At 43.2% G+C, this 26,939-nt stretch overlaps 1 protein-coding gene across 2 annotated transcripts in view; it reads right to left on the bottom strand.

The window, feature by feature from the left end:
* Positions 1-10,608: 10,608 nt before the first annotated feature.
* Positions 10,609-26,939, bottom strand: part of LOC144721672 (fibroblast growth factor receptor-like 1) — a 38,342-nt gene continuing 22,011 nt past the window's right edge. The window contains exons 4-7 of one of the 2 annotated variants that reach the window (XM_078599499.1): positions 16,886-17,026; positions 15,951-16,316; positions 14,685-15,038; positions 10,609-14,048 (exon numbers count right to left, since the gene is read on the bottom strand). In XM_078599499.1, coding sequence (XP_078455625.1) covers positions 13,492-14,048; positions 14,685-15,038; positions 15,951-16,316; positions 16,886-17,026 — 1,418 coding nt within the window. In that variant the 3' untranslated portion in view covers positions 10,609-13,491. The remainder of the gene's footprint in view (positions 14,049-14,684; positions 15,039-15,950; positions 16,317-16,885; positions 17,027-26,939) is intronic. The other variant, XM_078599500.1, reaches the window with a different exon arrangement.

The raw sequence follows: 26,939 nt of genomic DNA, 5'->3' as shown, positions 1-26,939 counted from the left end.
TGTATAATGCCAATAAATACATAAGTCTGATGAAACAAAGTAGTTGTGCTTAATAGTGCCCGTGCTTAATTTGTGTTTCGATGATTGGCCTTAACAAATATCTGCCCCATGTCTCGCACCCCCGGGAGGGCATCTCGTGATGCACCCCAGGTAAAAGAACCACTGCTTTACACTCTAGGGCCCCCATTGGATTACTGGCCACAACATTAGTTTAATGTGTTCTTTACTTCAATGAGGCAGTAATTAATTATACATGCTTGTTCATGCATTTTTTGTTCAAATGTGATATGTAAGGAAAATTAATCTTCCGTGAAGAAAAATAAAATACATGCTTTCTTCTAACAAAATAAGACAATGTCTTCCTCGCATATCGGTTTCTCCACATAAATTAAATATAATGTCTTACACATCCCATCATGACCTTCTGGGAGTGCAATCATTTAAGCTTTGACTATTTAAAAAAGGCGTCACCCTTTCTGGCATAAATACAAGCGTTAGTATGTTCGAATACTAGAAATTCAATGACCGTTTTCATGCAATTGCCCTAAATGTCGCTTATTATATATTTGACTTTTAAGGCAGTGTCATTGTCAAATGCGTTGAGTTTTTAAAAATGTTATTTTCCTGTATTTTGACGAGGTTTTTCAATTCACATGCGCGCCAGCAGAGGGCGGTATATGCGTTGAGTAAATTTCTCGATTTATTTCGACCAGCAATGAGGGGGCAGTCGTCTTCTTCCTGATGGCTCAAGTTTGTGGTTTGCACGTACGGACAAGACGATGACCATCACCAAGGACGCCTGCGTCGCGTCAAAGGCGAGGCGCAAAATTGGATTCGAGAAATCACTTGAAGAGACACAATTGGAGAATGTCAAACTTTTTGTTATCGTTGATGACATAGGCGTTGTATCAAGAACCACTGGTAAACAAACTACGCAACCAGCTTATTGAACATGCATTGAAACTGTTATGGTTGAGCGGGGAAATTGAGGTCGCACATAGGGACCTATTTCACGCAGCCAAAGTTAACCCACGAACGTCGCAGACTATCGAGGGGACCCATTGTGTACAGATTGTCTCCCACGTCCAAAAGTTGGAGGTTCTGCTCTTCTACCGCTGCATTGTTCCATGCCCACACCCCCTTAGCATTTTAGGATAAAGTTTTGAAAAAACGGTAGAATGTGTGTATGTGTCATTTGAGTGACTTTTCAAAAGTCTATTCAGTTGTCCAACTTGAGTTCGCAGTTGTTAGCATCGGCGTGGCTGTGACACATCGATTTTCCAGCGGAGGTGCATCAAAACAGCACAGTGCAAGAGCGGCTACTGTTTAAAATGACAGGTACTTTTCTTCCGAAACTTTAGCAAGTGTTCGAAACGGATTTTGATCTGGTGTGCAGCGACCTTCGTGTAAATAGTCATGGAATTCTAAACATCTGCAGGCACAGAAGAGACAGGATCGACTTGCCCATCTGTGGACGATGGCACGCGTTTTTGTGATGTCGTGCGTGATCTCACTACACTGCGATTACAAATGGATACGCGCTGTCTCCGTCCAGAATACGGACGGGCACAGATAAATTGGACTTTGAGCATTCATAACACAGGTCTGTTCTATCCATTCATGCCATCACAGACAACAGACACGTGGCTGAGTGTAGTACAGGTGACGGGCTGCCTGTGAGTGCTTGCAGATGGAAAGCGGTTAGAGGCAAGACTTTCCATCACTCCGGCCTTTGTAATGCTCCTTTTATCTTGCCCTGCCACAACCGCTCCTAATTAGGAGGATTACAATGTGATGGACAGATCTATATGCCGTATATCATCCTCCACATCCTCGTACACTGCAGATCTATCCCCGTTCGCACTGCAGAGACATGCCGTCCACCTGAGTTGATTGACACTCCAAAATCAAACAGCATCCCAGTTTTATAGAATATTTGATGTGCATAGTGCAGTGCCATTACCGTTACCTCATTGGAGAACCATTACCTCATTGGAGACTGTGTCTCTTTGTCTCCAATGAGGTCTCTTTTTTCCTAATGATACTTTCTGAATCTAGCTTTTACATGGTCACAACAAGACACAGCGTCATCAGCAGCCATGAATTGCGGGATGAAATCCTCCCTAAGTTATCACCGTCTCTCTCGGTTTCGTTACGCACCAATCCATCTCGTCCGATTGCTGAAGCCCCACTTACCTTTCAAAGACGTTAAATCATTTGCGTATGTTTTCACATCCACGTGTTCGTTTCTCTTTCTGTCTGTCCGCGTAATTCGAAGTATGCACCTCCCCAAGTTTATTTGCAGATTTGTTGAGCAATATTACATCTTCTTTGTTAATGTCAATGTGTATGATGATGCGTATGTCATTGCAGGTAATATACAATGATTAAAAACACCGTGTTGCTTTTCATTGTTAAGTTCGGTTATTCAAAAGCACTTCTCCGTGCTTTTGTCAACCTCTTTATAAATATATTTTTGAATATCTCAGTCTGCCTTAAACGACTGGCCAAAGTATATTACGCGCTGGGATGCGTTTTCCAGTTGTGTCCCTCCAACAGGTAACTTCGATCGTTTCAAGAACTCGTTGGCCGCAACCTTTTCTCACATTTATCTCAAGAACAACTTTGCAGCGCTCCTTATTTAATTCTTCAGTGGATTCTGGTCGTTCATTTATATTGGTTGTGATAATGATCATGTCATCAGCAAACAAACTGAAATGGTTCATATTTCTCCATTCACGTCTGCACCTTTATTTCTCCAATCCAATGTGCCTCTCGCCTACTTAGGCTTTGACGCGACACGGACGTCCTCCGTGATGATTCTATACATACAACCGGGACTCCGTTATTGACATCATGTTATTGTTGTTTGTGTCACCCAGTACTAGAACGCATACGAGAAGGGGAATTTAGAAAAATTATATACGTTTTTATTTTTGCAAAAGCTTTTCACAGCCAAATTAAAACACACACTGAAACATATGTGATAAGGAATGCTCTGGCACCTTCAAACGGTCCAAAATAGCGAGGCACATATGGTGTCCTTGACTCCTCTCTGAGCAATATTCCGTCAACAACCCACCAAGCCCACTGAGTTATGTTCTGTGGCAGAACGGCTGACACATAGAGGAGTCTAAGGAGTCTAATCACCATGGATAATTGGAGGTTTTTTGTGGACACAACAATTGACGTGTGAAAGGGTCGCAGATACGCAGAGTTGTTAATGTGGGTAGCGGATAGGTAGAGTTATTTATTAGTGTGATGGAGAAGTCATCTCCACACTGCAAAAAAAGCTCTGTCATTCATAGAATAACAACCACTCCCTACTTTGTTTAACAGCATTCAAGATCATTTCAACTCGTGAACGAGACATTATCTGTATCGCAGTCCCAGTGGTCACACTTGGAATATGAAGGACTGTAACTGTTTCCTTGATAATTGCACATCACGAATGAGCACCATCGTGGAATGGACAAAATTGTACTCCCTGCCAGTCATCGTGACAGAAGTGAAATTCGATAAACGGGGGAGGAAGCCAGCGTGTGACTCCAGTACTGCATCGTTTGACACGGGACTATTTAAACGCTACTTGTCTACATCATTTCTGCTTCTTGCCCGAGGAGGCTTTTCTAATTGTGTAATTGAGGTGTGGGTAAGAACCTCAATGACTTACAAAGTGCAGCCACATTGTGGGTTTTTTTCGTGGGCCAGCGGCTGAAAGCTGAGAATGGGATTCTGCCACTCAGGCAGTGGCCACAGTGTTGCGAACATTTCACTTATTCCACAGCTTACTTAACTTACTTAAACGTTCCCAAGTCAATACGGTTGAACAATATTGTGATAAATTTGTGCTCTATTTAAGTGCATAACAGTACTTGTGCGTGAGACTCTGTTTTTTTTACAAGACCGAAATATGAACCTGGAGAGACATACTGTCCACAGAGAGTTATATTCTGCAAATAGCCCAGCATATTAAAACGTCGTTTGGCCACAAGACAATTTGCAGCAATATAAATATTTTATATATACAGTCCTGTATGGATGTTTTATCCCCCCCCGCCTCGAAACATTTAAACAAATGACAAGACCTCCCTTTTTTATTTGAATGACTTCAGAATAACCCAGGGAAAAGTGGCACTGTGCCATCCACTCTTAGTGATGTTTTTAATCTGGTTTGATGCACACTGCTTTGGTGGCCTGTATTGTGTTTTTTAAATAGATAAATGTATTTGTGTATGTACTACAATCTGCAGGGTGTTCCAGATGTCTTGTGACCCTCAATGAATTGACCTCGAACATTGCTTCCCCTCTGCATATTAATTTCTGTTTGAAACAATCCTTACAAAACTGTTTGTTTCTAGTGAATTAAATGGGGGGGGGGGGGGGCGTCACAAGACATACGGATCACGCTGTACTGTAGGGAGGGATGAAAAGACGAGACCCAAACTGGAACTGGCTCAGTGCGGGCATAATCATGCACGCCATCAAGCCACGGGGCGCCCCGAACCTGACGTCAATTGTCTAGAAGGGGCCACCCGACGCCAGGTTCCCTGCAGGCTAACCTGACTCATGCTCGATGTGCATGCAGTTGCTGTAGTTTGAATTTGAGTGCAATTTCAGGATATGTAAAGAGTTTAATTCACATTCAAATGAAGCACAAATACCTTGGTGATCTCGTCAAGGAACGTAAATGCCATCACGCCGAACTCCGGTCATCTTCGAAGCAGCGGCTTCTGGTTCGCCACGGAACAAAGACGGCCGCTTTCAGACGCGTCTGGAACGTTCTTCAATCCGACATCAGGACGCCACTGAAGCAATGCACTTTTAAATCATCTCCATTGAAAACGCATATCTTTTTGCGTCGATCGCACCTACGATTAGCGCGTTTGGCTACGTACGGTGCGAGAGAAGTTCAACGTACATACATAGTCACCATTTGCAACAACTAAACAGGGTCATAAAGTACGATCACAATGCAGAAACAATGCAATAGTTATCTCATTCTCTTTGCTGAATATAAATGATTTTTGGCATCGACGAATTAGAAATGATTCCTTGTAAACCGTTTTTATGGGTACATAATATCTACCGTCATAAACAAGGAAAGCAATACAGTATTACATTAACTCATTGCCCTTTTACAGCCTTTTAGGCTGCAAAAACAAAAGTGTATTTAAAATAAAAAAAACAATCGGTTCGCTTTCGGTGCTTACATCGAATTCTATATTTTAAAATAACCAACCCAGAAAACCTTCACTTGCAGCGGAGATCTTAATTTGGAGCTTTCGTGACTGCAGGAATTACTCATTGGTTATTTCGGTAACGTCACGTATAAAGATAAAATAATAAATTAAATAATAGCATACTACGACGTTTCGATTGCAACACAAGCAATCATCATCAGGTATAAAAGAAAGAAATAGCAACAAAAATCTAACCAGAAAACTATAGACAGACATATAAGCAGACAGATATCACAAAGATACATAGAAATATATCTGTCTGCTTATATGTCTGTCTATAGTTTTCTGGTTAGATTTTTGTTGCTATTTCTTTCTTTTATACCTGATGATGATTGCTTGTGTTGCAATCGAAACGTCGTAGGATGCTATTATTTAATTTATTATTTTATCTTTATACGTCACTTTACCGAAAGAACCAAAGAGTTGCAGCGGAGACTTGATAAGTTGTTGCCGAATCGAGGGAGCGCCTCGATCCCTTATAGTGGTGGGGGAATGGCAGTAACAATTCCTAATCTGGTAACCTCTTTGCAGGCACACTGATCCCAGCGGAGCTCACATGTGGATTTTGTTAGACGACTCCGCGTGCTCCCCCGACCCTTTCCTCTCGATACATCTGCATCTCATAGCGACACAAAGCAGGTAACCTTGTCTCACGATGGCCTGGCGCATGTCCAGGTGCACTTGCTTGGTATGTATAACTTCAACAACAACAACAACAACAAAAAGATCATAAGGGAAATAATAGAAGTTTGCAGGTTTCGGGTTTGCCTTGGTTTGCACCTTGCCGCTGCTGCCAGGATCGGCAATACCATCGGGAGTGAATACTTCTCACCGCACGCACCGCACACAGAGCTTTGGAGATCAGCATCGAACCTGCCTTGTGCTCCAATTACACTGCACAGGCCACAAGCAGACGGATTGTCAGAGGAAACGTATGAGGAGTCCCAAGATCCTACTTTGAAGGTGATACGTGTGATGGCAATAGTTTTCCATCAGACGATTTAGGAATGAAGGACATATGAATCAATCGATGTTACCCGTGGAACGACGACATGCAAGCAAATTATTTATTGACATCTCAAATAAAGCATAGCCACGTCTATGTATCACCTTCTTCAGTAAAGCTTAGATAATGTCACAACGTCCAACATGTTCTGTAGACAATAAGGATTTCACAACAAGCTTTTTAAGAGAATGCTACCATGAGATGTTACCAAACTCTTAGGTTTTGCGGTAGAGTCACGTAGGTAAAAAATAATAAAAATCAAATAAAATAATAATAAATGAAAATAACTAAGTTGATACAGTAAATTTGGCTGTGACGGTCCCACCTGTAGACGGAGACTTGTGTTGCCTCCGAGACGTCGTGATTTATTATTTTATTATTATTTTTATCATTTTGTACCTACGTGACTTTACCGAAAAACCCTGAGAGTATGAATCCTTGCAGTCACGAAAGCTTCAAATCTATGTTACCAAACCGCATATTTTTCAACGGCAAAAAAGTGCATATATATTTTTTTTATGTCATTATTTCACATATAAACGTACTTTCAGAACTCAATGAGCACCATCACGGTGTATCATTTAAAGCTAATGAAATGAACAAGCTAGTACTGTACGGTGCTTTATTAATCCACTCTTGGATGAAGGCCTCGCCATTCAATGGGCGTAACGGGGATTAATTTATCATACTTCACACCAATTAATGTGGGTTGATGAAGGTGGCGAACGTAAGCATGGGAGCATAGAAGTTCACTACATGGATGGATCGATGGACCTATAACATAGCCCTGCAGCCAGCAATAGCACCTGCTATGCATGGTGGCAGCCTTTACAAACACTATCCAGGCTCAATGCTGCTTAGCTTCCAGGATCTGAACAGGTCAAGCACATTCCAGGTGATTTGGTCGTAGGCAGGCTAGTCCACTAAAAAACACAACGGAATGTTGCTATTTGTCTTTGAAAAAATGTCATCCATCTTATGCTGGAGGCTCCATCTATTCGACAACTGAGAGTGCGCATGTGTCCTTAATTCATTGGTGGCCTTTTCTTCTCCACCCCCCCCCCCCCCCCACTAAATGGAGCCTTGCCCCATTGCGTGCCCTCATTTTTTTCACAACCTCTGGATCTGAACCACTGCAGCTCTCAATAATTATGCGCAGAAGAATACTGAGCCGAGCTGACGTCCCCAGCTGCTTTCCACAGCACCCTTTAATGTGAAACACCTTTACAAAGCAATGCTGGACAGCTCTTTGAATCCAAGCATTGGCACGAGTGCGGGGTGTAAACAGACAGCAACCTAAATCTCTAATGAATTTGCAAAGTGATCACATAATTGCCCTCATCAGCGCATTGCTGCTCAAAGAATGCAATTGTAAGGAATTGAAATATTGATTGCACAGTGGCCTTTATTTCAAGGCAACATTACATTTCATCCTACTCAAACATTTCATGAAATGTTGTTTTGGACTTTAGTAATATAAGCAAATCTTCTGTTTAAAAATATGTGCGAAGTTAGGTTCAAATATTTTCTTAGGCCATAACAATGTTTCTTTTTAAATCCTTTATATTAAGTTCACTTGCTTGCGCGCTTACGACCGTGCAAATCTTTCGGTCGTTTTTTAACCCACTTCCCGTGATCCAATCGAGCTGACATTTTGCACACAGACTCGTTGTGCGTGACAATTTATTTTCGAGAAAATTTTTTTTAAAAAAATTTCCACTTTTAGGAAAAAAAAAAATTCATATTTAATTTAAAATACCAATGTGATAAAAATGAAACTCTTACTCAAGAAAAACAGAAATGAATAATAAAATAAAACCGATGCCACGCATATAAAGGATTTATAGTGAAAAACTTTGTTTTTACGGGTTACTTTGTTTTCCATTTCCAAAATAAACACAAGCGCCACAACACCCACAACAGGATGTATAATTTCCACATTGTTGTTTTCATTTTTCTCCATTTGTTTATATTTGAAAATACATCACCTTGCTCCGTACTGTATATGTTTTTGACGATTTCAATATGGAAGAAAGCACCAGAAACAATACAGAAAACAGCAGCAACAAAAACCCACGAGGAAAGATTATATGGTGTGGCAAACCACTCAGAGCAAACCGTGCAATTATTGAGGCATAAGTGTAATTTCTTTTTTAAGTCCCTGGGTAGGGAATTGGCTACAATAGTTATCAAGCGCTGGACTCACATCAAATAAGTTCTGCTTTCATCTGGCGACTGGTATGCGGTAAAGTGTGACCCAAAACCCCGGCAAAATGCTGGCGGAGCTTGCGGTTGTTTCCTTTGCTCGCCGGTTCGATTGATGCCGCGAAGCGTTCCCCCCCTCCATCCATCCATCGACGCTCAAGAGGGGCGAAGAGAGATCAGCTCACAGGCAGACCAGACATCACGCACACAGCGTCCCTAAGGGCTATAACTAGCCGTGTTGTGTTAGTGTCAAATGAAACTACCATGATGAATTCGTTTTTGGTTTATTTCATACTTTTACAGACTTTCTCTTCAATGTTTACTTTAGGTCAGCAGTTGGTGCGCGTGTGTGCTTCCCATGAAATCATTATTCTTAAAGTGTAACCGAAGCTTAAGGCTGACCCAAGAAAAAGAAAAGCCCCTTCGTGATGTGGTGGTGTATTATTTTTCCTCCCACCAAAACGTTGAGTGTTGGTTCTCTTTGCGTGTATTCTGTGGGGGTTGGTATGTGACTCGTTGGCATTGACTAATTTAGGCTGCTTGCTGGACAGGTGGGTGCTTGAGCAATGGAGCCAATATCAAGCTCTGTATGCTGTACATGTATGGGATGATAATTATGAACTGCAATCATCTGAGTTCTGTTACAGGTTGTTATTGGCAATTAGCTGAAAATAGGCACTTTAAAATACGTACTGTAATTTGTCAGGAAAACATGTGGCTAGATTTGGAGCACGACCTTTGAGGGCATTGAATTTACCATCATTGAAACAATGTCCAGAGATCTGTCTTACTAGCATGACAAATAGGTTATTCATGCCTCACCCTCAATTTAGTTCGGGGAGCCAACAGGTGTTTTAATATATCCACTTCGCGAGCAAGATTAAATTATGCTTTTCAGTGTGAAAGTGTAACTTAACATAATGTTTTTCTTTTGTATAGCCTAACCTGCCCTGGACATAAAACCAATAGGTTGGTGTATCTGAGAAGACATTTGTATCTGCTTTGTCATGTGCAGTTCTGAATCTTTTTCTGATCCTTTAAAGTCCTCTAGAGACTTGTCCAAGATCAGATATGATGCCAAAGCTTCTTTAAAGTCCTATATAAATCCTTAGCTGAGACAGAATTTGCTTTTCAATTGAACTTTACAATGTTAAAGTCCGCGGGAGACATACGATCAAACATTTAGAATCTATGCATACCTGACATTTTTAGGGTAGATGAAAATATTAGTGTTTTATGTATGTATGTTACTTATTTCGTACCATACGTAGCGAACCATGCTAATCGGAGGTGCGGGGTTGTACTATAGACAAAAATGACAATTGTGATAGTCGAGAAATATGTTTTGAAATTAATATTGGTCTGAGACAAAGATCCCCCGTATAGCCTATAACAGACTGTAGGGGCAAGTGCTGTTAGCGAGCACCTATGAAGGCCGGCACGGCACACGATGGGGTGGGTGGCCAGCCCGACCACCTTTGTCTCCACAGTGCTAGCGATGTTTACTCCACACCGCAGCTTGGGGAGGTCTTAATACAGCAGTGAATCATAACATGGCTGATTATGATGCCGATTAATGCAATTAGGCCATGGAAAGTTGAGTTACCGCTATTTAAATTTTAAAGTGTGAATGAAGGGAGGGATGAGATGTGAGGTTGGACGCTCTTGCATCATGTCAACACACTCCCATGCTGTCTCACTGCAAAGGCAAGGACTCGCGCGCTCACAACGAACAGGATTTTGCTGCTGGGAATGCGATGCTCAATTATGGCAGACACGTGGTGAAGACAATACGCCTCCCATATCTGTCCCTCCACATAAATAATTAAGTAGATCTTATACATCCCATCAGCCACAGAGTCTTCTGAGAGTGCATCATTTCAGTAATATCGGTTGAAAACAAGCAGCTTTGCAAGTTTCAATATTGAGCGTCTCATCAGCAGTCAGACACTTGTGAACTGCCAGATGTGTTGATCAGAATCAGAATATTTATACTGGAGGAATCCGATGAGCTATAAAGCTCTTTTTCACAGATGTCCAGTTTCTAGATAAGGATCTTCTCTGTAATTTTTGCTTTGTAGAGAATAAACAGAGAATTTAACTTTTTTTTTAAACAAGAGAATGTGCATTCAAAGAGAGGACATACCATTTATGTAGTTGACAAAAATGAATTGCGATACTTTATTTATCCATTCAGCACAGATCATTTTGAAAACATTGCAAAGACGTAACATCAAACAAAATATATACCTTTTCATACAAGTTATATGATAGGTTTCATTTATAAAATGATATAATAAACATTTAGAAACAATTCAGTCCAAGAGATGGGATTCAGTCGAATGGAACACGCACGGGAGAATCTTGACACAGGCGATGTTTGATCAATTTTTGTGAGATACTTTTTTTATACTGTACTGAAATGAGCAACCAGCCTTCATACCTTGGAGACATTGTGTATAAGTGTTTTCTTTTAAAGAACATGATATATTCTTAGGGGAGGAAAAGTGGAAACAAAAAACGCTGAAGAAAATATCCTTGAACATTTTAATGTATAAAGCAAATGCTTACTGACGAAATACTGTAACAGACATTAAATAAGGAACCATTCAGATAAAGGTTACAAAAGCACACTTTGGATAGTGCCATTTAGTTTTTTATTTCACATTTCATTTATACACTTACTGGTAAATAGTTTGGATGTGTGTCTCGATGAAGTCTCGAACGTAGATTTCCATGCGAAGCGTTTATTTATGATTTTAATAAACTGTCCAGAAATCTTCAAGTGGAAAAAGCATGGACAATGTTCAGGAAGCTTAGATTATTTTTCCACTACCTTATATTATGTACAGTATCGAAAAAAATAATCTGCATTCTCATCCAAGTGTCTTTAAAAGAAGGGATATCTAAACCTTGCCGAAAAAAAAAAAACACCAGTTGCTTATTAAATCAAATGTGATTTGGTCAAAGCACAAGTGTATCTGTTCGCTGCACATGTCAATTTAGAACAATCGCGTAAGTCATGAGCGATCCATGCCCAACACTTATTTTCCCAATCCTTTATGCTTTATTGGAATAGAACAGGGGTCGGCAACCAAAATAACAAGAAGAGCCATTTCTTTCCAATTCGGTACAAAATTCAATATTTCAAGAGCCGCAATGCATCTATGTACATACTGTACATACGTACATATCGTCAAGAAGCAGCCCGTAAAGAGCCGCATGCGGCTCCGGAGCCGTAGGTTGCCGACCCCTGGAATAGAACAATCTAAGAACTCCAACAAGGGAATGGATTTGGATCACAAGCTTGATGCTCACAAGCTGCACTATGGTCAAACAAAATACATTATTGCGATATAATTTTGAAACAAACTAAAAAATATCTCGCAATTCATTAATTTGAATTGCTACGGATTATTTAAAATATACAGAATAAACTGGATTTTTTTTCATTAATATGATTAAGCTTAATTTTACTGTACACATACATCCACAGAAATATATATAATTTGCGTTCTCAAATATCCCTGATATTTTAAGATGTGTTTTGTTTATTGGAAATGAATGGCTAAATTGTACAACTCAGCTTAAAAATACAACAATAATTATAATGAAAGGCACAATTATTTCGGTCTTAACTACACAAACTCTGACACCATTGTAAAAAGATCTCACGTGACGCACCTGCACACTTTTACAGGTAAACTTTACACAATAAATATATACACAAACGCTGTCATAATGATTAAATACAAATATAGAGGTGTGTGTATAGCAATACAAAAACGTTTCACTTTTAGTTTAACAAGCAGATGTTTTGATATGATTGATTGCGCGCGGGTACAGATTGTCTTTGTGTGCCCGTGATTATCATAAATGATGACATCACTCTGGCGACATTCTAAACGTGGAGGCCCTGTGGATGCACGATTTCCATACCACGGACAGAGAAGACCATTATAACTCGTTTCTATACAATTTGATTTCCATATATTTCTCTCTTCATTTCAACACGTGACAAGTGTTAAAAAAAATACTGTGGACGATGTTACTTGTTATAAAACAAATAAAAAGGGTATTACCACTTTAAAAAGGTAACATTTGATAACCCATAACCTATTTTTTTGTAAAAGTATGTTTCATTTGATAACGTTAAAACTAACTAGAATCTGTAATTTTAATCAGGCAGTAATATATTTATGCACATATGAATTGTAATGATGGTAACCATGTTAGTAACAGGTCATACATGTGCTCTAACGGTACAAACTATTTGAAATGGCCATCTATATATGACTTAAGAGATTTTTTTTAAATGACTACCCTTTTCCTGTGATTTGTATCAAATAAAAATTCCAATAACATATTTTTAAAAAAACATTGCAGACAATCCTTAATTTAGTTTGATGCATAACTCTGTTTACAAATATCTTTTCCTGCATTACAAAAGTCCTTTGATTACGTTTCCTCAAAACAAACGTTTTCAATGGAGAGTAAAAATCACGTAATTATTCAAGGGTACTAATGGCGAACGAAGATTAACAGTAGACCGATACTCAAGTCTTTGTGAGGCATACGTCGCTAGCACGTTAAATAAGATTTCGGCAAATGTTTAGCCATTCCTTTAATTAGCTTTGTTTATCTTCAATCTGACCGCAGCACTCGCTTACAAGTGTTACTCATTAGCTGCCCAAATCGTGGGTCGACCGTTGCCAACATGTGGGAGGGGCAGGGAAGTCTGCGAGACTTCACCCCCGGGTGCGTCACAGGCTGCGTCTCTGGCCTGCTCAAGCAGAACGTCGTGCATTCCTTTGTTTCGCCCCAGTGGTGCTCTAAGGAAAAGACGTTTGCCAGGCCTTACCACCGTGGGTTGCTACGTAATGTTGACTCGGCAACATGAGATGCAGTCAAATTCCCCCCAGGCAAAGGTCTAGACTGATGGGACCTGCCTTCACATCTCTCTCCTTCCGCCCTTTATACAAAGCCAAACAATAAACAGCTCTGGTGCGGAGCTTGAGAAGGAGCGGGGCCCCCTCGCTAACACTTGTAGTGCACGTACTGGTGCTCTTGCACTTTGCCCTCCGCGTGTGCGTGGTAGTGGCTGTGCACGTCCATGTGGTAGAACTTTGACGGCGGGAAAGTCCGCGGAGCGCCGAGCACCACGGGCTGCGTCGGTGTCTGCGCGATGCCAGCGGCCACGGGCAGCGCGCACTCCTCGGGGCCTCCCGCCAGCGAGCTGCCCTCCTTCTCGGAGAGCGTGGCCTGAGCCGAGGCTGCACGCTCCCCACCGCGCTTGCCGTTGATGTGGCCATACTGCAGCTGTTGTTGTTGTTGCTGCTGCTGATGGTGCTGCAGTTGCTGTAGGTGAGGCAGAGCCTGCTGGTGAAATCGCTGGGCGTCAGGTGACCCAGGCAACGGTGCCCCTTGTCCGGCGGGCGATGAAGGTCGACACAGCCGGCATCGATTGTGATGTCGGCAAAGCCAGAATGTCGCCATGGCCAAGAGTAAGCAGACCCCGGTGGGAATACCCACGATGGCTGGCCAGGGCAGGGCGCTCGCAGTTGGTAAGGGCTCTCTCTTCATCTTGGTGGGATCTGATTGAGCAACAAAGCACGGAAAAGTCAACCACGTTTGAAATATTGTAGCCCACAGCTATGCTCTATGTACGTGTGGAATGGATATATATTTTAAAATGTTTTCACTCCTTCACAAATGTCTACCATATGTCAAGAATTGATGGCCTATATATGAGTATTGCTTAGAGCAAAATCTATATAAATACCTTGGTCGCAAACGTTGTGCAATGTAACAATGACAATGGGCAGGCATATTATAATAACAATAATATTTTCAAATAAACGAACATTTCATTATTTTTTTCTCGAGTCAACGCCCCACGGCTACGACCAGGCCTACCACAACCCCTCCGTGACCTCTCCCGCCTCTCGTCCTGAGGTGTCACTGTGACTACACCACCACTTTTAACAACGACCCCACTCTTTATCTCAACCTCCAGTATAAATAAAGATTCCGATCTTACGTGCAATTTACAATCGCTGTAAAGCGACTTGGAATAAGGCTCTACATATAAAATCTATACAATATTAGGAAGGCGTTTAGCGTGCGCGGCTGTGTTCCACTCTGCCGCAAGCGTATACGGTTACGTACACGGTTACGCGCGCGCACTGCGACGTCGCCCCCCCCCCCCCGCGTCTGCAAAGCCAGCGTACCGGACTGCACGGTGAGGAAGGCGCTGCGGAAGCTGTAGCCCATGCTGTTGGCGCCCAGGCAGATGTACATGCCGGCGTCCTCCGCCCGCGCCCTCACGATCACCAGCTTGTTGAGGTAGGAGCCGTCCGGACGCGACCACACCTCGCCCGTGGGCAGCACGGCGAAGCGTTGGCCGCGGACGTCGATGGTGGAGTTGAGCCCGTGCGCGCCGCCCGGCTCCACGCGCTTCAGCCACTGGATGACGGGCTTCACGTCGCTGCGCACCTTGCACTGGAGCGAGGTGGAGCCGCCAAAATCCACCGTGGTATTGACGGGGTGCGTGCCCGTCAGCACCGGCTTGGAGCGCATCCGCTCTGGGTAGGTTGAGAGGCGCACGCGTCAGTTTGTCGGGCGCTTCGGTGTGCGACAATGATAATGGGTCAAATTCGTGTGGCACGAACTTACGGCACCACCCGGCATAGCTGGACAAATGTAAACTGCGGCGTATGCAAGCGTTTGACAAGCCAATCAATGATCTTTGTTTCAGCTCGCCTGTAAATTAAAGTGCAACATTTTTCACAATCAAATATTTATCCTAAATGCTAAATCTGGATGTGAGAGAATTGTTCTTCAGCTTAGCATAATGAGGAATCAAATATGGGTCAATAAATAATAACAACAATGCCCTTTCTTCATCCACAAAAACCTCACTGAGTCTAAGACTCTTATTGTTTTGATAATCCCATTAATTATTGGCATGTGGGAGGAAATCGTAGTCGCTGGAGATAATTATACAAAGGATACCACTCAAAGCTGTGCAGGTTAGATTCAATCCACTGCTGTAACGCTATTATCTGGCCGCCCACATCCCAGTACTTCGAAGTACTGGGCTCCAATTTGCTTAGCCTCCACAATCTGATGACATTGGGTAGAGCCTGATTTGGTCATAGGCAACGTATTTTGAAGTAACGCATTGCCAAGTCAACTCTCCAAAGAAAAGCAAGTGCTTTTAGCGAGCACCTATGAAGGCCGGCACAACACACGAGGGTGTGGGTGGCCCTAGCCACCTTTGTCTCCCTCGTCGTGATGTTTACACACCACACCAGGCACTAATTTGAGGCCGAGTCAACCTCGGGGAGGCCCAGGACTGGTTCCGATAATCGTAATTGGTGTTGGCCGTGAGCTGGAATCGAACTCTGTGGTCCATGGATTTGCAGCGCGCTAACTGCTGCACCACCGCTCCCCACTAACACACACGCACACGGGAGTATTATCAGAATATTCACCGATAACATCGATCTTGTAGGTGGCGCTGATTTCTCCGAACCGGTTGGACACGCGGCACGTGTAGCGCCCCGCGTCCTCTGGCCGCAGGCTCCGCAGGATCAGCGTCCACCTCTTTTTGCCTTGCGCCTTCCGGAGGTCGGGAGGCATCCCGTCGCCGTCACCACGAGCGGCCGCCCTCACGTCCAGCGCCAGGGAAGCCGTGGTGGGCGACGGCCCGGCGTCGCCCAGCACGTGCTCGTCCTTGAACCAGACGACGTCCGGCCGGGGGCTGCCGCCCGCGCTGCACTTGAGGCGGACGGAGCTGCCGACGGGCCTCGCGATCACGCGCCGACGCATCTTGGCCGGCTGCGTGAACCGCGGCTTCACTGAGGAGGCGCGCACAGCACGCACAGCGCACGCGCGCACACACACACACGGACACGCGTGTAAGTACGCGCACGCAACAAAAGACGTAAATGCACTCTTTAGCATTGTAAAGTGTTGGAATGGGCTGCCATTCGTGAACGTCCGTTCAAGGTGATGTTCTCATTTTATTGAGCAGGTCATCCTAGGTAAATTCTCGTATCCCCCATTTCTGAGAAATGCAATGTCATTTATTGGAACATGGATTGGCCTCTGTCAACACTAATGAGTGTTGCCCTGTCCCCATATTCTAATCATAATCGACAGGACAATGGGTAAATCCCGTGGTGCTCACAGCCTTGCAAGCAAACATGGTGTATGTTATACTGTTATCAGAATAATATTGAATGAGCCAGTCACATTACATTACGTTCAGTTGTACATATTGATCTTCTAAATATAAGTATACATGTATTTGCCAAAGTAAGATCCTCTATCACAAACGTGGCAATCTTGCCTAGCGGAAGTGTTGTGTTTGAAACAAAACTGACACTGGAGTATGTATGTTGAACTTCTTTAGTGCCATACGTACTCAACCGTGCTAATCGGAGGTGCGGGAGTTGAGATCCGAGGATGGACTTACTGCCGGCTTTGCCCAAGTGGCCGTCTTCTCCGGTCCTGGCATTGATCACCGATGTTCGCAACGCACCGCTGCTCCCTGTGCTGCCCTCCTCTGCACAGCACGCAAACACACACACACATGGAAAAACTGTTCAGCTGCAGAAAAACGCAATGTGCCACCTCCCCCCCCTCCCCGCTGAATGGCCAATTTATGAATAAACAAGAAGGGGGCATGCAGGATTCATTACTTTGTTCTTGGATGGTTACTAAAACATGTTTCAATTAGTGTTAAAGAAGTGCTTACAGTTCTGCAAAACGAACCATTGCTTTCCCGAGCAAAATTTCTCACAACGACATCATATTTAAGTCCTGCCAGGCTCGCGTATCCAGACGAAGGCGCACGTCCTTTGAGCAAAAGCGGTCGGCTGCCACAAAGAGGTCCCATTGACCACTCCAGTAAGCCGGGGATTACAGCCTTCGCTCGTTACGGACGCCGACTTACGGCGATTAGCATAACGTGGCCAAAGCCGCCTTTGATCTGCGTCCCCCAAAGGCTGAGCGGGCCCCCCCATTCATTTGCTCATAAGTGTGGGGGGGGGGGGCATCGGGGTTGGTCATACACCAGAGTGAGCGAATGTTTTGGAGTGAGGTGAAATCAAAATGTGTAGAGTCTCGCACATCCTGCACATGCATTGCATGTGCAGGATGTAAAACAAAGCTCCCCTTTTAGCTTGGCTGATTGCCTGTCAGGGTAAGTATTGTGAGACCCTATTACGGTCAATGCCGCACATAACCGAGTGGTACGTCAAAAGCACCATGCACATTTGTGCTGACATTGCCCACACCACATGAGATATAGTTCATTTCGGTCTGAGCTGATCTAGGGGAGGTCCAGGATAAGTTAACACTCTTTTCCACTTACCCAATGCAACTAGTGTGTAGTGCCAATCCAGTAATCGAACTTGGAACGCGGGAATCATAGCACAGCTAAACACAAACAGTATACTACACTAACTGGTCCTTCACACACACACACACCTATGCAATATACGTGTCAAATATACCACTGCAAGTAATATATTTCTGAACATTTCTTTAAAAAAATGTACAGACTTTTTTGAGGCAACGCACCAAGCTGCCCTGGCTCTCCCAGAGCTGCAGGCGACGAGCTGTCGACCTCTCGATAAACCATTCTGAAGTCAGCTGTGCTCCTTTGTGGCAGCACTTGACCCAAGAATTGCAGCAACCAGCAACGCTTGCAGGAGGCCCACACTTCCCCCCCCCCCCCATCATACAGTAACATTCATAAAGTCAGTGTTTTTGTTTACAGTACATTAGAAAACTCAGAGCTTCAGTGCTTAATGTCACGTGTTAAAATTGTATGTCCTAAAATTTGATTTCATAGACGGGTCACAACACGACTGTCTGTCTAGAATTACAAAGAGCTATTTGCGGTTGCGATAAGTCTGCTGTGCGTGTTTTACCCCCCAAAAATGCCAAAAAGTGCCTTAAGCCAGTAAATTGGACAGTTTGACTGTCGATGCGGGTCACTCTTCAGCCTTTTAACCAGTTCATGCTGTGGGTCTCGAAGAGCAGATGGAGAACGTGAAAGCGCCGGAACACAATCAAATGCCGAAGCTTCTCTCGTCTCAGTGCGAGCAGGGAATGTGGAGGGCCCAAATGGAAAGACTGCAAGGGCTACAATCAAGCGGGAGCCCACATGAAACCACATACGGCCCCTGTGTTTCTATAGGCATTCAGCGGGACTCATTTGGGGTTTCATCAACTTGACGAGACTTGTTGTTCCCAAAACAAGGTCTTTTGTGGGCCTGTCTTGTCCAACAGCCCCCGGGGGCGGGCGTGTGAAAGGGGTGTGTGGGCGATGGATTGATTGGTGCGTGCTGCGTGACAAAACCGCACAAGCCACACCACTGACTGACGGCTTTTGCGAAGGAGAGGCTTGCGCGCATTCAATCGCAAGTAGATGACAATCGCGCCATGCCGCCAAGGTGGCGATGAGCTCCAGAACTCGCTCAGGAAGATCGCTCGTGCCGTTTCCCGCCGGTGCGTCTTTGCAAGAAAAAAAAACGCTTTATATCCAGAGGTGGCACACCATCGCCGAAGTCTGCTGAAAAGTGGAGCCTCCACTCCTCGGCATTGATAATAACTAGACGTGCACATTTACGCACAAAAACAACGCCGGTGGAAAAAAAACAAAATTGCCGTCGCGCGACAACAAACATCCAAACCGGTGACTGATCTCAAAAAAAATATTACGTTTGTTGTAATTTATCAGATAAGCAGTGGCGCTGCGTACTGCCTGGAGGCAGATTGAGTCGTGGTTGTAAAACACGTCTGAATGTGCAGGCTCAGTCAGTCAGGCGTGCGCCTGTGAGGCCCAGGGGCAGCACACTCTTACCTGGGTTCAAGGGTCGTCCAGCAAGTGACGTCCAGTGTGTGGTAGTGCTTGCAACCGCCGACAGTAAATCGAGCAAGGGCACAGCATCCAAAAGTATGCCATCTCGAGAAAGCCTGATATCCTGCCTGTCAGTGGCTGACGGGCAGTTTCTAGACTGCAAGGTTTAAAAGAACGCGAATCTAAACTTAATGGTATTCTGGGTGGTCACTCACACTCCTCATCGGGACCATATCTCATCTGTGGTCATGGCTCTGCATTGGCTTCCAGTTCAAAACCGCATTGAGTTTGAACATCTCCTTAATTGGGATTGCTTGCTTTAAATCGGCTTGCTCCATCATAAATTGGAAACGCATTTCTTTAGAACTGCTTTTTGTGTGCAGTTTGTTGTCCTTCCCCTGCACCTCCGATTAGCACGGTTGGCTACGTACGGTGCGAAAGAAGTTCAAGATACATACGTGTATATATATATCCACGAGTCAATTCGGCCACACACTCCACTGAGATCTACCGATCGTGGCCTTACTCGGCGTAACTGGGCTCCAGGCTTCGAACCTGGGCTGACCACCGAGCTTTTGTCTGCACGGCACCCAGTCTCTGGAGTTCCCAGCCCTTGGAGATCAGAAACTCGCAGTCGATGGAGACTGAACACCCCACCATCTGTTTAAAATGCCCGTAGTCTTTCTCTCCCAAGTCACTTCTCACTAATTCTCCTTTTTATGCACGGTGGTTGGAGATCCATTGTTTATGAGTGTCTTAGAAATACATATTATTGGGATTCAAAACAAGTGGTATACAAAATAAATTATTTTATGAGTTCAAAAAAATATTAACATTTTACAATGGTATAATTACAGATTCTTAGAAGAACTTAAACAAGCACTGAATCACAGTTCTTATGATTACTGTTGTTACATTGTTTTTATAGCTTTATTTTGGTGATTTCGAAAACATATGGTTAAGCCATGTTTCTTGCGAAAGTGCGGAGTTGGCCTGATAACTTTAATCTAAATTGTCTTATGGTTGTTATTGTTTGACTTGCATCACACTGGGATTTTTGCACACAGCGTTGTAATATGGTGTTTTGTTTTTTTGGAAGATTTGCTGATTTATCCAGGATGTTTCTATTGCACGTCGTCGCTTTAAGATATTCTCTGTTCATATTTTGTTTGTTGCAGTTGCACCCGACTCAAGAGCCGCATTGCTCACAGGGCTATACCTAATAAATGAAACTTGAAACTTGTATGTTGTTAACTTACCGAGTTCTTCACGAAATGTATTACAATTTTAATCTGGCGTACATTGATGGAAACCAAATGTCGCTTATCCTTGAGATTCATGAAACAACATGAAGCAACACTGCAAGCGTGCTGGCATGAAACATAACAAAATCTGTGGCTAGGGGGATAACATACCTAAAATAAGATAAAAATTGAATAGCAAAAAAGGATAAGTGAATAGGGAGGAGATGTTAACAAGTGCAGGTTCCGTGATAACAGTGGGAACAGCACAGAGTGAGTCTTTGGGACAAATCTCCGGAGTGAAATGTGATCCAGAGGAGATTGGCAATGGAGATCCTCTCCGTAAATATGGGGCGCCGTTTGGAATGACAGCTGGGATTACATTTCCAAAACCCCGGCGGGTTTCGTGTTTAAGGGGCTCCGGGAGTTTCAGTTGGGCTGTAAGCTCTCCGCTGCGTACGCTGCTGTATAGGACAGCGCCGATGATTTGTTATGACTATGCGGCCACAGCACGTGCCCGTCTCTGGAAGCACCTGCCAAGAATTGGAAATCATCATTTTAAACAATGTAAATGTAAATATTGAGGTAAGACACTATTTGAAATAAATATCGTTCTCACCTTTGATGGAAAATCATAATGCCATTGTACAGGAACAATAATGCTGAATTATGCTTCAAATGTTGAATACGCTCGTATACATTGCTTTAGTTAAAACAATTTGTTTTAAAAACAAGACCACTCTGGAGATAAAACGTCAAAGATCAGGGGTACCTTTCCTGACGAAACATGCGATACGTGCGTTTAAAATAACAATCAAATGAAATCGCTCAGGTTTTCATGTATTTGTGTTTCTTACAAAAATTAACGTGCAAACGTCCGCCTCTGATGCCGTCACCCAACTTTGAACAAGCAAACACTAGTCAGGGCAATTCCCTGCATGTAAGCATTATTGAGCAGAAGCAACGGGCTAATGGGCAAACCCTGAGCAAATTAACCGGCCCATAGCAGCCGTATTTAGTGGCCAAAAGCTGCAAAGGCAAACACTCCAGGAGGCCTATTTCACCACATAGGGCTCTTTTTTTTTATTTTGCCCTTACATTCTGCACACCCCTGCAGTCCTGTAACAGCCTCCCCTCTAAAATAGCTTTGGGCCAAGAGCTGCCCCTCTTCACAGTAACAAGTGGGGGCACTCCTTCGTGCTCTGCACTGCAGCTGGAGATGGTATTTTTGAAAGGCTGCCTTCCGCCGTAGTGGTGATGTCACCTCCTACAATGGCTAATGAAGTGTGCAGTGCCAAGGAATATGACTAAAGAGACATAGGCCCTACCACCTAAAGCGCACCATACAAATGCAATCCTAGCTTTAGTCTACGTTGCAACAATGCAATACATCACCGTTTGTGTTCATGGCAATTACACGTAAGTAGAACAGCATGTTTTTTTTTACATTTCAAGCGAATGTTCATATCAAATTCAAGCAAGTGCAGATGTATTTACTTACCGATTTTTTTAATATATAAATAACGCTTTGAACCACAAACTATACACTTTTACAAGGGATATGCGATCCACAAACAATTGGCATTGAATCTGAGATGTCACGCACAACTGGGAACAAACCAATGGAAGGCCCAAGGAGTGAATGCACAAACATAATTCTATGTAATTGGGATTTTTTTTTTGCATCGTACTTTGAAGTGTAATGCTGTGATGAAATACTATTCTCTGTTTTACATTTATAAACGCGTCTACTTTTCCACGTGATCGACAAGCATCGCCGCGAAGTACGGTCAAACAATTAACATTGGCTGGCACTGTGCGGGGAAGTCGTCATCCAGCAGTGGATTTTAAAAGAGCTGTACATTATAAAAGTATTAGTATTATTTTTGTTGTACATGCAGCAACACAAGCCACTGAACCAAAAGCAAATAAACAAAAACTCCCGCTGGCCAACATTGCCTTGAAATAAATCAGATATATATACCGTGTATAATCGGAGATGTTTCGGGCAACAGCCCTTGTTCAATGTACACGAGCAAACTACAGGTTTGTCTCGATTTAAAGTTTTTGTGACTGCAGGGATTCATCTTCTTGGTTCTTTCGGAAAATCACGTAGAAGGGAAATAATAAAATAATAAAATTCAGACGCTGTCTTTCCGACAGACCTGTTCTTCACCTGAGGACGGCTGCTTGCGTTGTGGCCGAAATGTCGTGAGAATTGTATTTTATTATGTTTTATTTTAATTATTTTATTATTTCCCTTCTACGTGACTTTACCGAAAGAACCAAGAAGATACATGTTTTTGTCATTGGAGGCTGTTGATAGAAAAAGCAGCATATTCAATTGTACGTCAGGTCTTTGGCCGCATGTGTTTTACCTCGAATGTTCCGTGGCTACGTACAAATAGTTTTAGTGGAGGTGTGGGGGGCTGTGGGGGCCGTGGGGGGCGTGGGGTGGAAAGGCGGTCAAGGACCGGTTCAAATATCACTCAACTGATGCTACCCGCAGCCAGGAATCGAACTCAGGTCACCGAGTTCATCGTGATGCGTCTTAACCACCGTGCAATCACTCCCCCAAGAATAATATAGTATATTTAAAATAATACCTTGACCAAGCAGTGGATTGACAAGGGTTTGGTGAATTATTCATTCAAAAAAATAATATAAATGGTATAAAACACGTGACTAGCAGGGGATACAATAAAGTCCTGCCTAGATCTTGGACTCTGCCCTGCCCGTTCAGAACATTCACAAATCCTGGCCATCCAGGGTTTACGGGAGCTTTGACGTGCTCTTGAATGGAGGAATTCAAAACAAACTGCATTTGTTCATTGTGCTTTAGAAGTGTAATGGGGAAAAACGGGACCAGCAACTGGTCTCTCCTGAAGCAGAACAAGGAATTTCCTGTCAATGCAGCATTATTGTATATATATACTGTATTCAGCAAGCAACGATAAACCTGGCGTGTTCCATAATTTGTAAGGCACGCCATATTTCTATGGGCATGAAAAAAAGTCGATTATTCTATATTGCAGAATGTTTCATGGCAGCCTTGGAAATAAACAATATATTCTACACAATTTACCAAAGGTCAAAACTAAAAATAAAAACCCCGGACCTTATTTGCAGAAATGTAAAAGTTTGCCGGGAACAACAATGAGCTTCTTGGAGAGTTGTTTAACCTATTGACATTTGCATACTTGCGTTGGGCTCTCGCAAGCGTTTGTGAAATTCCTCGCTGAAATGCATATAACGAGTTCACTTGACATGAAACAAATCCCCGGCAGAAAATTTGCAGCCAAACTCGTCTCCTTGTAAGTGCTTTTTTATGGATCAAGTCTTAATTATATTTCTTCTGGTGGTGCTTTAGCATGTGGATTTGGTTAAACATCATAGGCAGTATTTTCAATAAGCATGAAATAAGATCATTAATGTAAAGCATTTTCACAAGCCAGGCCGACACAATGCGCCCCAAACAAAATTACATGGCTTGGTGGCACGTCGCATTGCAGTGAACAGAAACGTCTTAGAAAAATCTATTTTTAAAATGGCATTAAGCTGTTTGATGCACGATAAACCACTGTGTTGCCAGTATTGTGTATTAAGTAGATGCTAAATACTGACGCACATAAAAAAAAATCTACATTTGTTTTTTGCTTCACGCTGCATTTCAGCGTATACACGCAACGTATTGCGCTTTGGGGCAGTTTGTCCCAGACATGTTTGTGGAAGCCCAGTACAGTTTCAGTTTCTCATAATGTAACATATATTCATTGAGTACACTCGGTCTTTATTATTCGTATTATTATTATTATGTTTATACTTGTAAAAGCCTCACCGAGTCTCAACTCTTTTAAGTTTTCACAGTAGATGGGCGATATTGCAGCTGTGTCTAATCCCATTGGAGGCATTTGCAGGTACATATTCAGCATTGGGATGTTTGTCCGATAGCAGTTCAATTACACGATTATTATATAAAATATTTTATGCAAATTGTAAAACTAATTATTTACACTGACAGTCGCGCATAAAACGGCCACATCGTTACGCACGATTGGCTACAAAACGGGACAATGCTCACTTAGGAGCACACAAAAAAATACTCGAGTTGCCCACTCCCATCCTTGAGCTGCACGCCACCCCCCACCCGTGTTTACACTGCGCAGCCTGCACCACGACTTGGAATCTCACAAGATGTTTCTCCTGTGCAGGGGGAGATGGGGGGGCTTCCTCCTCTGCTCTGCTGCCCCCACGCCCCGCTTTCGAAAATCACATTTTCAGTCAATACGCACCAAGCCAGGTGAGCCACAGGGCCGAATTGAGACAAGTTTTCCCATGATCTCGAAATACAATACTTCTATGTTTTTCAGGTTTAACAAATATGGTGTAGCTCTTCTTGGTTCTTTCGGTAAAGTCACGTAGAAGGGAAGTAATAAAACAATAAAAATAAAACATAATAAAATAATTATCACGACGTTTCGGCCACAACGCAAGCAGCCGTCCTCAGGTGACGGGCATGGTCTTCACCTGAGGACGGCTGCTTGCGTTGTGGCCGAAACGTCGTGAGAATTATTTTATGATGTTTTATTTTTATTATTTTATTACTTCCCTTCTATGTGACTTTACCGAAAGAACCAAGAAGATGAATACCTGCAGTCACGAAAGCTTTAAATCGAAATTTATGGTGTAGCTGTAAAGAAATGCGAGGCCCCCACTTAATTACCGCGCACATGTTCGAGTATAGATGGGAAATGGAACAATCATTATTATTTTTACAAAGTCACTTTCACTTGAGCCTTTCTGGAAACAAAACACATTTCCCTTTCCGATTTTCTGCTCTAATAAATTAACATTGCTGCAAAGAAAGTTTAGACTCTATGCGATTTGTGAATGTTTGTTTAAATATTAAAACAGATCTCAAATGGGTAGGAAGATAAATAAAGTAAACCGTGACGCAGTACGTACCTGCTTTCAATTAACTTATGCTGTGTACACATTTATATTGATAGCATAGCTTTTGAAGTCCTGCAATGATAACCTGTGTGGCCATTTTTACATGGTTCTTCTTCCTAATATTATATAAGGTAGTCATGTAACAATTTATACTGGCAAAGCAATTATACAGCAATAATCTGGTGTAGAGTGTAGCGGTGACACAGTGGTTAGCGCACTGCATTAGGAATCCACCAATATAATTTAATGCCCTGTCACAGCAAAACACCCACGGTGCCTTAACTTCACCAACTCGTACGAACCAGCATGGCGAAGTATGATGAACCAACCCCGATAGCCTTTAGTGTGAGGAAGTCTTCATCCAGCGGTGGATTGACAAAGATCAGGGAGATAAGGGGGTATAGTGATGTTGGCCTAAAGTGAAGTGTAATGACTTTGTCATTGCGTGTCAGTTACAAACACCACCAAAAACGCAATTTCATAACCACAGATGAGAGCATCATCTCAAACGAGACGGGAACCAGTCTGGCCAATACCGCGAGCAAGCGTGTGACATGCCCTTTGCGGTGTGCATTGCGTGCGCGTGCACGGATACCTGCACTTTGACAGAAGAGGCAGGCTCTCTGGGCTCACACCGGTTGCGACGATCGACATGCACGACGGCAAAGAGAGAATTGTGGGAAAGAGGACGCGACCGTGTTTAGACTTCACCGACAGGTGCGGCGTCTCTGTTTAACGTCGAAGAATTTCCTCTCGCCCCATCGTCAATTTCTGGGTGGACACGTGTTTTGCATTGTGGGGCTACAAAGAAGAACCTGCCACCCCAACTTGTGGCCACTCTGTCACAGTTGGGTTTCGGGAGTTGTGCAGGCAGATTCCACGGAGATAGAAAAATCATGTGAGATGTTATTTTTCGAAGAAATGTTCATTGGACGATGGGAGACTGAGGTGTCTCCCTATGCACCCGCACTGCCGAATTCTGAATTTTTTTTGCCGTGTAAATTTAGTCCCAGTCTCGTGAGCTGCTGGATTTACGATGTCGCTGAGGAGTTTTTTTTCGTGGGTTTCAGGCACTGCCGCATAAAAAAAAAATTGCCGCCACATCGATCAAATTTGACATTGGAATTTTCTCTTTCTTCTGTTACACCATGATCTGCGATGACTTAATGGTTTGCTCATATTGCTCATCTCCCGCGTGTTTATGAAAGTGTGGAGAAAGTAAGGATGCACTCATGACTCTGGCTTACAAAAAAATTGTCAATTTCATTACAGTGCTTGTTATCTCAAGGCCTCGTATATGGACAGGAAAACATATACCTCTATTTTTATACTCGTCCCTGTGTGTAGCATTAAAAGCTATTTTTATGATGTTGAGGACTTGCTACTGTGATGGAGAGACTTTGACCGAAAAGTTC

This window comes from Lampetra planeri, chromosome 12, assembly GCF_965212315.1.
Source record: "Lampetra planeri chromosome 12, kcLamPlan1.2.h2, whole genome shotgun sequence".
NCBI classification, from domain to species: Eukaryota; Metazoa; Chordata; class Hyperoartia; order Petromyzontiformes; family Petromyzontidae; genus Lampetra; species Lampetra planeri.
The sequence above is the reverse complement of the archived record's forward strand: the minus strand, read 5'-3'. Positions and strand labels throughout refer to the sequence as shown.